Source organism: Pteropus alecto, unplaced genomic scaffold, assembly GCF_000325575.1.
Source record: "Pteropus alecto unplaced genomic scaffold, ASM32557v1 scaffold79, whole genome shotgun sequence".
In the NCBI taxonomy this organism is placed as follows: domain Eukaryota; kingdom Metazoa; phylum Chordata; class Mammalia; order Chiroptera; family Pteropodidae; genus Pteropus; species Pteropus alecto.
This window is the reverse complement of record NW_006494612.1, coordinates 5,112,509-5,125,688: the sequence shown is the minus strand read 5'-3', so window position 1 is coordinate 5,125,688 and position 13,180 is coordinate 5,112,509. Positions and strand designations below refer to the sequence as shown.

At 39.1% G+C, this 13,180-nt stretch overlaps 1 protein-coding gene across 1 annotated transcript in view; it reads right to left on the bottom strand.

Moving 5' to 3' along the window:
* Positions 1 to 13,180, bottom strand: part of LOC112474292 — a 67,743-nt gene that overhangs the window by 8,868 nt on the left and 45,695 nt on the right. Inside the window, exons 16-22 of the mRNA XM_025042386.1 lie at positions 12,777 to 12,977; positions 11,934 to 12,055; positions 9,795 to 10,023; positions 6,574 to 6,776; positions 4,151 to 4,306; positions 1,085 to 1,178; positions 187 to 324 (exon numbers count right to left, since the gene is read on the bottom strand). Of these exons, the coding sequence (XP_024898154.1) occupies positions 187 to 324; positions 1,085 to 1,178; positions 4,151 to 4,306; positions 6,574 to 6,776; positions 9,795 to 10,023; positions 11,934 to 12,055; positions 12,777 to 12,977 (1,143 nt within the window). The remainder of the gene's footprint in view (positions 1 to 186; positions 325 to 1,084; positions 1,179 to 4,150; positions 4,307 to 6,573; positions 6,777 to 9,794; positions 10,024 to 11,933; positions 12,056 to 12,776; positions 12,978 to 13,180) is intronic.

Sequence of the window (13,180 nt, the reverse complement as noted above, 5' to 3'; positions counted from 1 at the left end):
AAAGAGAGAAGAAAAGAAGATAAAAATATAGGAAAGAAAGGGAAAGGGAGAAAGAGAAGAAGGGAGGAAGGAGTGGGAGCAGTCAAGGGAAGGAGGAAGGGAGGGAAGCAGCGAAGGAAGGGGCAGCCTGGCTTTAGCTGGTGGTAGTGGTAGCATGCTTCAGGTTTCTCTATCTTACAGGCTGACCTTGACATCAGCAGGACAGCCCCCTCGGGGAGTGTGATAGAAAGACGCCTGCTGGACAGCCACCATCAAAGCGTTTTTCTGAGCAGCTTGACATGCAAGGGTCACTTGCATATTTTCCACTCCTGAATGGAACAAGAGCTACAGAAAGAAAATATGAAAAGTATTAGGAATTTATCTCATAAAAAAAAAGAGGTAAAGTTGAGGGTTGAGATCACCACTCATTCAGCATATATATATTTTATTACATTTATACATACATATATATATGAATCAAAATGCAGAATGAGCTGAGATTCTTGTTTCTCAGCCACAAGACTGAATCTTTCTCTCTCTAGGCAGCATTTTATCTTGTGAAGGAAGCCCCCAGGCTCCATTTGCTCTGTAGCTGGACACTATCAGGTTTCCCCAAATGTCAAAAAAAGATGAGCAGACTCTGATAAACTAGCAAACATGTGCTCAGTGCCAGACTCTTGTAACACTGCCAAGATTAATGTTTAAAATATACACGCCACAAATACAAACCCACACATACATACATGGAAGCAAAGAAATCTGAGTGGCAGAGAAAAAACAGCACCGGGTTTAAAAGGATCAGATAAAAGCTCCAGTAACAAGTGTATATCTAAAAAGCTTGAAACAAAGATAGTTCATGACAAATGCTTCTTTTTAATACCTAATAGAAGTTATTGCAAGGGTGTTGCATTCTCTATAGTTCAAACTGGGCCAATGTGCACATCAAATAAGGCAAGGCTATCATCATCATCAAGTTGGAAGCTTTTCTTATATGTGGCAGCCAACTTTACATGAATTCAGTATTATGACTTTTTAAAGAAATACATGAGCAAATTGCTCAATTTTACTTCAGTTTCCTTTTTAAAAAATTAATAAAATAATTTACCTTAAGGATGGCTTCCTTCGTGTAAAAACTAAATTTGCCAACTTGGTTATCATCCACCTCAGAGATGGCTAAGACAAGAGTAGTAGGAGAATATCTGCAAGAAGAAACATGACATTGTTTCGATGTGTCATGCCATTTGCCAGGAGATGCCCTTCTGAGACAGAATGTCATGTGATCAGTTCTGGGACATCAGTAGTAGTAGCAAGTGCAGACATCATACAAGACTTGGTATTTCCATTCGCACGGCCCTGGGGTCTTTTCAATCCTTATTGGACTTGATCTCCTCTAGTTTCATTGTGTTTACCACCCACCCTGAAGTATTTAAAATTATTTTCTCTTGATCACCATTCTACTGTTTTCTCCCATTTTTCCTCTTGCCTTCTTGATCTTGAAGGGGTTCAGGACAGGCCTCATGAAGATGTGACACTTTGGCATGTGAATTATTTTAAGCCGAAGGAAACTGAGACCCTGTGGGCTCATGTGAAACTTTTACCTCTCCCTTAAAGAATTTAAATTAAGGGCCTTGACCATAATAGGAGTTATCACCAGAAATAACTTTTTATGACCTATCTCTAGAGAAGGGCAAACTTCTAAATACTGAACATCTGTTCTTATCATCCTGTGAATGACCTTCTTCCCCTCTAAAGCCCCAGGTGCCTTACCTCATCCTTAGCTCAGAAGGTTATTATTATCACATTTTTCCTTTCTGTCTCTGAATCACTTATGCATATAGAGTTCCCGTATGTATGGACATAATTAAATTTGGTTATTTGTCTCTTGATAATCTCTATTATGTTTCTTTGATTATTAGACCAGCTGAAAGAATCTAGAAGGGGAGAAGAAAGTTTCTTTCTCCCCCAAAACCTCATCTACTCAGGCCCCTCACTGACTTAGACCCTTTTGTCCACAACCTAAAAGTTGTTCAGTTCTCACTTTCTCACCCTACCCTAACAATCATCTAAATGTTCTTTGTAGCCATGTTTCTGCCTTGGGACATAGTCTTTTGTCCACAACTATGAAACGTCATTGAGTATTTTAATATCTATTAACTTTGTTTTATTTTTTAATCTGTAAATGGAGATATCACCTATCTCATATAGGGTTATGACAAATATTAAGTGGAATAATATGCATACATGTGCTTTTAAAAATGTAAGTCGCTATGTTCATATTTGATATATATGTTGTTAAAGAGGAACTCCAAATTAAGAAATTAACATACATAAAATAAATGCAAACTCAAGACACATGTTCCTTGGATGCATAAACCTTCCCCTGGTAATTCAGATCTTGCAGGCTCTCTAGATTATCATTGGGAGGACCAATCACCACTTGGCCAGGCCACAGAGGACCTGGGAAGTATGTGCTATTTGGTTGATTCTAGCTGAACAAAAATATGCTCTATTTCACAGCAGTGTAGAATACCAGCTCCATCAGGAGGCCCTTGAAGAGACAGATTGGAGCTTGGCTCCAAGTTGGAGACTTAGCCTTGCTTAAGGCCCAATTACACCTCCTGCCTTCAGCTTCTGTGAGAGATCTCTCTATCTTACTAGAAATTCTTTTTGGGTTTAGTTAGTGTGACAGGGTAGAGCAGGGGAGATTTTGCCCCCAGGGGATGTTTGGCAATGTCCAGAGACATTTTTGATTGTCACAAATGGGAAGAAGGGGTGCTACTGGCATCTGGTAGGTAGTGGTCAGGGGTGCTGCTAAACAACCCCTGATGCACACAGCCCACTAAAAGACAGAGCCACCCAGACCCAAATTTCAGTAGTGCCAAAGGTTGAGGAATTCTGGGATACTGTTTTGTCATTTTAACCTCCTTCATTTCAACCCATGCTCTCTCTCTGGGAAGAGGAATCCTTTAACGTATAAACACATCCAAGTTTTATTTTGAGCAGGGATTCACATTAGAAAAACAAAAGTGGCTTTCCCTTCTTGGAGTCATCTTTGCTTTCCTTGGGGTGAGTGGGGTCAGTACCAGGAATCTCCAAGGATAGAGCTAAGACCCTTGAGAAGGGCAGACTAGGAGAGAAGGAAAGTAGAGAGAGAGACAGGAGTTTCTTCTTAGCACACACCAAAGGCTGACTCTGTGGCGGGTGGGGCGAAGATTCCTTTTCTTGTCTGAATAGATTCATGATCTGTTACTGGTAAGAGTGTTTTCTTTCTGGCAATGAGCTCTACTTATGGGACATAAAAAAAAAGGTCTCACTGGTTTGAGTCAGCTTCTGTTATTGACCAACAAAAAAAACCTAAGTGTTGCCATGCATGTTAAATTTGTATATTGTGTTAGAGTTTCGAGGAAATAGTGCTCAACAAACTTGACTGACTTCTTCCTGGTCCCAGGGAAAGTGAGAGAAGGGACCTGGACTTCTAATCCATGGTTTTTGGCCCCATGAGACCAACACCCCTTTCTACTCAGAAGCAACACAGTTAACCTGAGCAGCTGCCTAAGTCTGTGATTTCATCTCATTTGAACTCTATGATCTGATTCTTCCATTTTTCAGTTACTTGGTGTTTTTAAGCCCAATTATTACCCCTGATTGAGAGCTTGTTTTTTCCCCTTATTAAGAAAGAGAGAGAGAGAGAGAGAGAGAAAAAGAAAGAAAGAAAGAAAGAAAGAGAGAAAGAAAGAAAGAAAGAAAGAGAGAAAGAAAGAAAGAAAGAAAGAGAGAAAGAAAGAAAGAAAGAAAGAGAGAAAGAAAGAAAGAAAGAAAGAGAGAAAGAAAGAAAGAAAGAAAGAGAGAAAGAAAGAAAGAAAGAAAGAGAGAAAGAAAGAAAGAAAGAAAGAGAGAAAGAAAGAAAGAAAGAAAGAGAGAAAGAAAGAAAGAAAGAAAGAGAGAAAGAAAGAAAGAAAGAAAGAGAGAAAGAAAGAAAGAAAGAAAGAGAGAAAGAAAGAAAGAAAGAAAGAAAAAATAAAAAAGAAATGGCATTATGGCAGGTAGAATATAAGGAAGAGAATTTAGAAATACAATTGCACTTACGTGTCCACTGGTAGCAGAAATTATTTTTCACTGGTCATTCATTCTACCATTACATTATTTTTATTTTGACCCTCTTAAGGCTCACCTGTCTATGCAATCACTGTCTTCCAGCAAAGAGGTGATAAAGATAGGAGGTAGATGGTCCACCTTGTCTTTGTGTGATGCAAATTCAAACTGAACAGGCCTCAGATACAAATGGAACTCTTCAAAACCCATCTCCTGGGCCATTTCCTTATAGAGACTAAAAGGGAGGAGGGAGGGAAGAGTCAACAGCATTTTCTATTATTTTCCACTAAAAGAAAATTAAGTGGTAAGAAAAACAAAACATGTACGTAAGCACAAAAGCAAAAGGCAAAACAAGAGAAAGCCAAGTAGGGTAGGAAGTGAATGAGTCACAAAAGTCTTGTGTCTGCTCCATGCTATGACGGTTAAACAAAGTAGTAAAGTAGGAGGAGATATGCTCGGGCACTTGCCCAACTCTCACTTCCTGCAAGCTGGCTTCTGCCCTCAGAGCCCTCATCTGGTCACCAATATCGCTCTCAATGCCAGGCTCACAATCTTCTCTCAGAGACCTTCACGGCTAGCCTCTGTCCCCGCCTCAAGGATCATCTTTGTTCCCCTGGGTCCAGCGTCTCCACGTTCCTGCCTCACGACCACTCTCAGTCTTCATTGGCTTCTCATCCTCTTTATTTTCAACTTCTCATGTTTCTGGGATTCCATACCTGGCCTTCTTCTCATCCTCTCCATCCCCTCCTCGAGGACTCTGTCTTCTAACCCCATGCCCTACTTATCACCCTGCAGTGTGAGAATCTGCAACCCCATTTCTGTCCTGCCTCAACTCTGAGCTCCTCTCCACATTTCCATATGTGCCAGTGAGGCTACATTCAGATGTCCCTCTGGCATTTCAGCCTTGCATGTCTAGAATGGCTTCCCCTCCTCTCTCCTCCCCCTTCTAACACATTTCTCCATCTTGAGAAGTTGGCATATTAAGGCTGAGTCCAAACGGCACTGATATTAGTTTGCTAGGGCTGCTGTAACAAAGTACCATAAACTAGATGGCTTCCACCACAGAAATTTGTCTCGCAGTTCTGGAGGATGGAATTCTGAGGTCAGGGTGTCAGCAGGGTTGGTTGCTTTTGCAGGTTATGAGGGAAGGATCTGTTCCAGGCCTCCCTCCTTGGCTTATAGTTGGCGATCTTCTCCTTGTGTCTTCCCTCTGTGTGTGTGTCTGTGTCCAAATTTCTTCTTCTAATAAGGACACCAGTTATACTGGATTAAGACCCACCCACGTTAACTTCATTTTAACCTGATTACTTTTGCAAAGACTCTATCTCCACATAAGATCACATTGAGGTCCTGGGGATTAGAACTTGAACATATAAATTTGGGAGTGGGGCACTCAATTCATCTTATAACAGTTTCTCTTCTATGAAGCTTCCCTGATCCACTTAAAAAGAAGGAAATACTCCATTTTCTTTGCTCTCATGATATTTTGTTAATATGCTACTAAAGTAGCATATTAAACTGTATTAGGGGTAAATTTACATTTTGAGTTCCTTGAGAGCAAGGATCAGAAATTATGGGAAGGTAGTACCATAGAATTTAATAAATATCTTGATTCATGGTTTAAATTTGTATATTCTTTGAATACACTTTCTAGTTATGTAACCTTAGGTGAATTACTTAGCTTTTCTGAGTCTCTACTTTCTTACTGGTAAATGTTTGTAAGCTACCTCATAAGAATATTCTGAGAATTAAATGAACTAATACACATAAAGTGCCCAGTACAGGTCTAGGCCACAACAGGCCCTCAAAAATGATTGGTGGTAGATTATTGGACCCTTTCATCTATAGGAGATCAGAACACAACAGAACTCATACATGTTTACAACAGACCCTCTAGTTCCATATTTTTCCTGCTTGTGGGACATATCTGCTTGGATGTCTTACTATCATCTCACATACCTAAAACCTAAAACCTAAAACTTAACTCATTCATCTTTCTCTCCCTCTACCTACTGAATCTCTCATACCTCCGTCAGGCCTGGATGCTGTTACTAACTCAGCTTCTGCTTTCTCTAGGCCCTCTACTGCTTCTGCTCTGCTGTTCAACTTCGTTATATTCAAGAGAAAATCCAATCAATATTCACTGAGTGCTGGGGCTCAGGCCTTACCCCAGGTGATGGAATACCATGGAAAACCAAGTGGACAAGGCTTTTGCATTCAGGGAGCTTCCACTAGCAGGAAAACTAATAAACCAATATTAAGCATCTTATTACAAGGCAATGTGCTGAATGAAGAGGAAGGCCAAGTGCCAGGATCCAGCCTAGCTGAGTGGTCAGAGAGGCACATGGGGAGGTCTAGATGAGAGAAGGAGTAAGGAAGGCAGGTGATCATTTCAGTCATTTAGGGGGTCCTCAAACTGGATTCTGACTACTCTGGGGACACAAAGTGGGGGAAGGCTGGTTGGCAGGGAGACCCCATCTAGATACTCAGTCCCCCTATTACCGAGCTAAGTGTACACTCTCCAGACTCATTTCTATCAGCCGGTGGCGGAGGGTCACAAGTTCTAGTAGTTTGGCAAACGTATCCAGGAGCAGCATGTGAGAATCTTGGCCTTGGTTCTGTTTTTCAGCTGCTGCAGACTTGAATGCAAGAAGGCCTATCTCCTCCACGAGAAAGGGATCTCCCATTACTTTAGCTGAAAAAAGCTGAAAGAAAACAAAGTACTCTTTAGAATATAAAAAAAAAAAAAGAAATTTTCCATATTAAGAAAACTACTATCAGTGGCACAGACTCTGGGCTCGATTCCTGGCTCTGCCACTTATAAACTGTGAGATTTGGGGCAATTTATTCCATTTTGCTGTCTCTTAGCTTCTTCATCTGTAAAGTATAGATAAGGAGAATAACAGTATATAACACGTGTTAAAAGATAATAATTACCTGATAGGGTTGTTGAGGGGTTAAGTGAGTTATCAGATGGAAAAATGCCTGATACATAGTATTTGTTGTTATCATTATTATAAACATTTTAAACCAAAATAAAGAATAGAAATGGCAAAGACAACCTAAATAGAAATAGAAGTCCCTGATATTTTTCAAGTATTTTAGTGGTCAATAATAATAATAATTTCTTATGCACCACTCTACTGCAGTTTCAAAATTTCAAAGTATTTTCACAAATATTTACTCATTTTTATTTTTACACGATCCCCGCGAAGCAGGCATCACAGATACCATTTTATCAGTAAGGGATCTGAAACACAGCAGTACCAAAAGTAAATTTAGGCTTCCTAATTCCAAGTTCAGTAGTTTTACAGTAGACTAAACTGCCTTTACAGTATTCCTCCACTCAAAGCCAGCTCAGGGCAATTTCTGTAATCACCACGTTGTTCTTTAATGCACTCCTGCTAAGGTCGGTTCCTCTGCTGTGTGCTACCCTCTAATATGCCACTCCCAGCAAGAACCCCGTAATCTGCTTTTCATGATTTGTCTCCCTAAATGTTCATAAGCTCTCTTATCTGTCCACTTATCTAACAAAGGCCATGTCTATTCAAGGTGCAATTTCTAGATTCCTGAAGTCTTCCGAAGCGATAAAGAAATTTATTAAACACTTACATGTCTTTTGAGGGTAATAGCTGCCTCCCTTTCTGACCTAATATAAAGTTGAATCTGAATATTTATAATTTCTAGGTCTAAATTTGAACACATTTTAAAAATAATAATTATGGAAACTATGTGACAGCTATCTCAGGTATTCACTATGATTTATAAGAGAATTTAAAATACATTTAAAAATCGGGTACCATAGTAATACAATGTGAAAAGAATCCTCAATAAATGATAATAGGATACATGACTGGTAATTTGGGGAAAAATTCTGAACCGTACCTCATAACACATACACACAGACACACACACTCCAGGTGGAATAGGAAAGGAGTTAAATATTTTTTAAATAACATGAAAATCTTAAGAAATTAGAATAATATAAGACAAATATGAAACATCTAGGGGAAGATTTGCTTTCTGGATTTAGGAAGAGAATTGCTTTCCGTGATTTAGGAAGAAATCACAAAGGAAAAGATCAACAGATCTTACTATATGAAAATAAGTTTCTGTTAAAAATAAAAGACAAACTGTGGGAAATACTTGCAGAAAATATCATGGACAAAAGGGTTAAGATTTTATTTTTAAAAAGCTCATGTGAGTGGATAGGAATGACATTGAGATTCCAAGAGATAAATAAACAGAGGGAAAGAACAGAAAATGTACAAAAAAAAATAATAATAATAAAACAGCTAGTGACAAGACATTTGGAAGAATAATCTCAACAAATAGCAAGGAAATGAAAAATTAACAGTGTAATGCCACCTTTTATACATAAGTATATATTAGCACAGATTTTATATGCTTACAGCTGGTACTGTACAGTGTAGCAGAACTGGTACCCTTATACTTTATTGGTGGCATTATAATTTGGCACAACTCTTCTAGAAAGCATCTGCCAAAAGGTATCCAAAGACTTAAATTTTGGTTCAGTAAGTTCACTTCAAAGAATTTATCAAAAGAAATTGATTCAAAATATGGAGAAATCTATAAGCAGAGAGATGTACCTGATAGCATTTTTAATAAAAGTGAAATTTTGGAAACTACTTGAATGTCCATCAAGAGGGAAATAGTTAGATGATTCATCACTTAAGGGAATTATGTGGTCATAAAAGTGAGTATAAAGACTAGTTAGCAATATAGAAAAAGATATAATATAATGTTAAGTGAGAAAAACAGGAGATATAATTATGTACAACATGCACATGAAAAATATTTAAACACAGAAAAATAATTATAAATGCACTTGAGCGATTATATTTAGGGTTTTTTTTTTTTGCTTTCCTCTTTTGATAAAATTCTGTATTATATTATTTTTATCAACTTAAAATTAAGTTAAATACAATAAAATTTTAGTTTGGGAAAGAGGGGATAGGAGGCTGAGCCAGACATATATTTTTGGCGGTGGAGGCCTTTGAGAGTTACTTTGTCATACAGCAAGTACCCACACAAAGTAAGGCTGAATTGAAACCCCAGGCTCAATTGTGATGGCCTTAACAGAAAAAGCAAATAATTAAAATCCAACTACAAACACCTTGTAAATTGTCAGGCCATAGTTGAAAACACAGATCATTAGAGTTGGAGGGGTTTTAGAGATCATCAGGATCACCCACTGCCATTCTCTTTCTAATACACAAACAAAATGTCACGAAATAGGAAAGTGAGGCTCAGAGAGGCTCAGAGACTTGCTCTGGGTCACATAGAGAGTTAATGGCAGGCCTGAACTTGACTCCTCACTCAGTCCTCTCTCTCCTCACTAGATCTCAGCTCAGGACAAAAAGAGTAAATTTTAGAAAGAGTCTTAGTGGAAAGAAAAATATAATTTTTAATGAAAAATGCATATTGTTAAAATATAAATAATAAACCAGAAAACACTTCCTACATACCTATGTACATTTCCCTTTTAATTTTCATTAAAGTGGCATTCTGATAAACTAGAAACTTTGACCAAAAATGAAAAAAAAGTTACATAAAAGTGTTGGCAAGGCCTAGGACTATGATCTGTCTCTGGCCAAGTAGGGGAGGAATAGAGCCAAACAGAAAAACAATGCTAAGTAGTAACATCTGGGAGGAAACCTTCTCTTTGCCAAGGATCCCCCTCCTCCCTTCAGAAAACCTACATCTTTCTGGAGCTGTGCGCTGTACCAGGACTCGGGCCTGGTTGGGGTGAGCCACACATCCAGGGCCAGACACAGCACACGTCTTTCCAGCAAGGCAAGGCCACTGGCTGATGTGGGCCTGCAGTTGTGGCGGGCCTCCTGGAGAAGATGCTCGAGAGCTCTGGGGATGAGCGATGCCAGGCCCAGGGAAGGGTGGAACTCCAGTAGATAAATGTTTTTCAAAGCTGGGCTTAAAAAGAGGAACAACTGATGACAATTTTACACAATAAAGAACTTGCTTCCAAAGATACTTAAATTTTATATTTTTAAAGACCAATAAAACAGCTCCTTTAAACTAGGGCATTATAAACAAAACAAAACTGGGAAGTCGAAGGGGCCTCAGAGGCTGTCCAGGGAACCCATCAGAGTATACAACATGCTCTTTGCTTTATTGTGAACCCTTTTAAAATTGGAAGACATATGAGTTTATTCTAAAAGCCCAGTAAGAATAAGATTCTTAAACTGTATACGGCAAATTTGTCAACATTCAATATTGTAATCAATATTTAGTCAAATATTTTAAAACAAAGTAACTCAAAAGTGACTAAATATTAAATGAATAATTCCATGGTTAGTTTCTATTTTTCACTTTTTTTTTTGTCTGTGCCCTTCATTGTCTTCTGATTACCAGTCTCAGGGATCTGGGGGGCAGCCCCAGAAGTGGGGAGCTAAGTTACTTTAATCTTCCTTTGGGACATATCACCTGAGTCTTTATTCCTTTTTTCCCTAAAATAGTAATGGACAAAACCAATTTTTAAATTCTGTACACAACTGATGAAATCATTCATGTTTGCCCTAAAGATGTTATATTTTATAAATGAAAGGCCAGAAATGATAAAATGCTTTCTCTGGGTTTTCCTTTGGACATAGAGGACACAGCACAAGTCAAGGGCCTTTCTATACATACATAGAACTAAAGAACTTAAATATTCCTTAACTTTATGCAAATGGATTACTCTTAGTCCTAGATCTTAAAAAATACAATCCTAAGGCAGGAAAGGAAACTTATCAAGCAAATTCTATTTGCTTTTGAGCAATTCCGACAGGTCTTAGTATCCATAGAGGCCTTGCTAGCATGTTCTGCCTAAAACCATTTCCTAAACAGTAGACTTTTGCCATATAGCAAGTTGCACATACACGGCTGGTGTCTCAAGCTTATTACAGTGAAGATATCAGTCCTGAGAAAGGTCTGTGGAGAAAATGTAGTCTTGTGCTTGGGACTCCCAAGGCTCTTTCTCAGGAGACAAGGTTAGAATCTCAGTTATGAAATCTTATGACACCCTGCTGGTCTCCAAGATGATACCATGACCTACTGCAGCAATTTCCCACCAAAAGTCTGCCTGTACTATTGACCTTTATACTTCACAGGAGCATAGGGCCATGCCTCTGTTGTTCACATCTATGGCTTCACTTCCTAGCACACTGCCTAGTACTTGTGGGTGCTCAACAAATATTTGTTGGATGTTGAAAGGAGCTGGACAATTTCTCCACCCATTTGAAGGCAATAGAGATATCGTGTTCTTGAGCCACATAGATCAACTTGGGCCTTGTCGCCTACTTCCCAGTTCCCTCTGTCCTCAAAGGCTGGAAGGGATTGGGGAGGCATACTACATATCAAGGGGGTGACTTAAAGTATGTCCTCTCTCTGGTCTCAATAAACTTAATTTACTCCTTTAAGGGTAGGGGGTCACATGGTGAGTCTGCAAAAACCTTTTTGGTAGTACTTGCTATAAAAAATAATTTCCTTTTTGAGAAACTTTTAAGCACATCCAAGTTTCATATATGTCTGCTTGTGTGAAACCTCTGATTTAAACCTCTGATGGCATTTCAAGAGCAACTACTTTTTTTAGGGACTTCTTAAGGGAGCGAAGTTTCTGTGCCCCGTGGCATAAATTTAAATTCAAGCCCCCTATTCTTCATTACTTACAAAGCAAACAGATATTGAAGGTGTAAGGGAATCCCTCTTCTGTGACTATTATATTCTCTCATCTACCCAAAGACTTGAAAAGTGCTTTATAGAAAAGTATTTAGACTTAGCATCATACTCTTAACTTATCTAGAAGATTAAATGTCACATATGTAAAGACAACACCAGCCTACCAGCTATTGTTGATGGAAATAAGTTGTTTGCAAATTATGTTAAAGGGAAGTCCAAAGTTATTGCTACCATCTGGATGGCCTTCTCGCCAAAGCCTCTGGACGTACTCCCGCTGACACTCTATCTAGAAATGTAGCATAAAAGTTAAAATTAGAAAAGTTAAACTTTCCCATGGATGTGAGTTACGAGCCTTGGCATGAGGAAAACATCAATGCTTTGTATCTCTTAATTATTTGACTCATTTTCACCAAGACATAATTTCGAGGATCCAGTCTTACAGGAACATGCTGGTCTCTCAGTCTGATCCAAGGGTCAGCTGAGATAAACAAAGGTAACCAACTTCAGGCCATCTTAAGGGGCATAAGAAAACTTTTTGTCAAATAATCGACTACAAAGAAAAAATTCTAACCAGGCCTAAGGTAAATGTACTGCAACAATCTTTATCCCCTACTTACTTCCTGCCACTAGCTTTTCCCCAGAGGATATATATGGTGATTGTTCTCTTTAGTGTCCTAAAAATAGTCGCAACATTTTTAAAAAATACATAATTTTATACATCAATGCCTTGTAAAGGGGTGTGTTTACTCTTTCTTTCACTCTATAATCTAATGAAAACAACTTGTGGACCATTAAATGTGATTAGGGTCAGAAACCTCCTTTGAAGACTGTAGTTATGCTTGGAATTTAACAAAGCAAATGAGCTTACAAATAAACATGCTGTACATGCCGCCCTAGAAAACCCAGATTCCGGACCCACGATGAAAAAAAACCCCACTATTTTTAGTTCTGACCATGTTTCCCATCCTCTTCTCGCATGCAATATTTTAAAACCCAACTGTACTCACGTGCTGGTTGAGGATGCCCCTCACTAGCTGCAGGTGAAGCCTCAGGCAGGCGCATTCATCTTGGTAGGCTTTAATGAAATAAGGGTGGCTGAGATCAAACCTTGGGCACCTGTGCATGATGTCAGTGATCACTTGTGCTAAAGCAAACCTCTCCTCAGGGTCCAACACATGCTGGTAGGCTTCAAAGTAACTGTCAAGAAGCTGCAAATAAGGTTAATAGTCAGGGAATAGCAGAAGCAGCCCTAGGGCCCAGCGAAGGGAGGTGAGGCCTCGCCCACTCAATGCTTTAGAAAGACCCTGGGCACCAGCAGGAGAGACTCGGCACTGAATCTCTCTGGGTACCAGCCTGCTGCCGGCAGCTGCAGCACCAGTGCAACTCAGAGCAATTAGTAAACCCACAGATA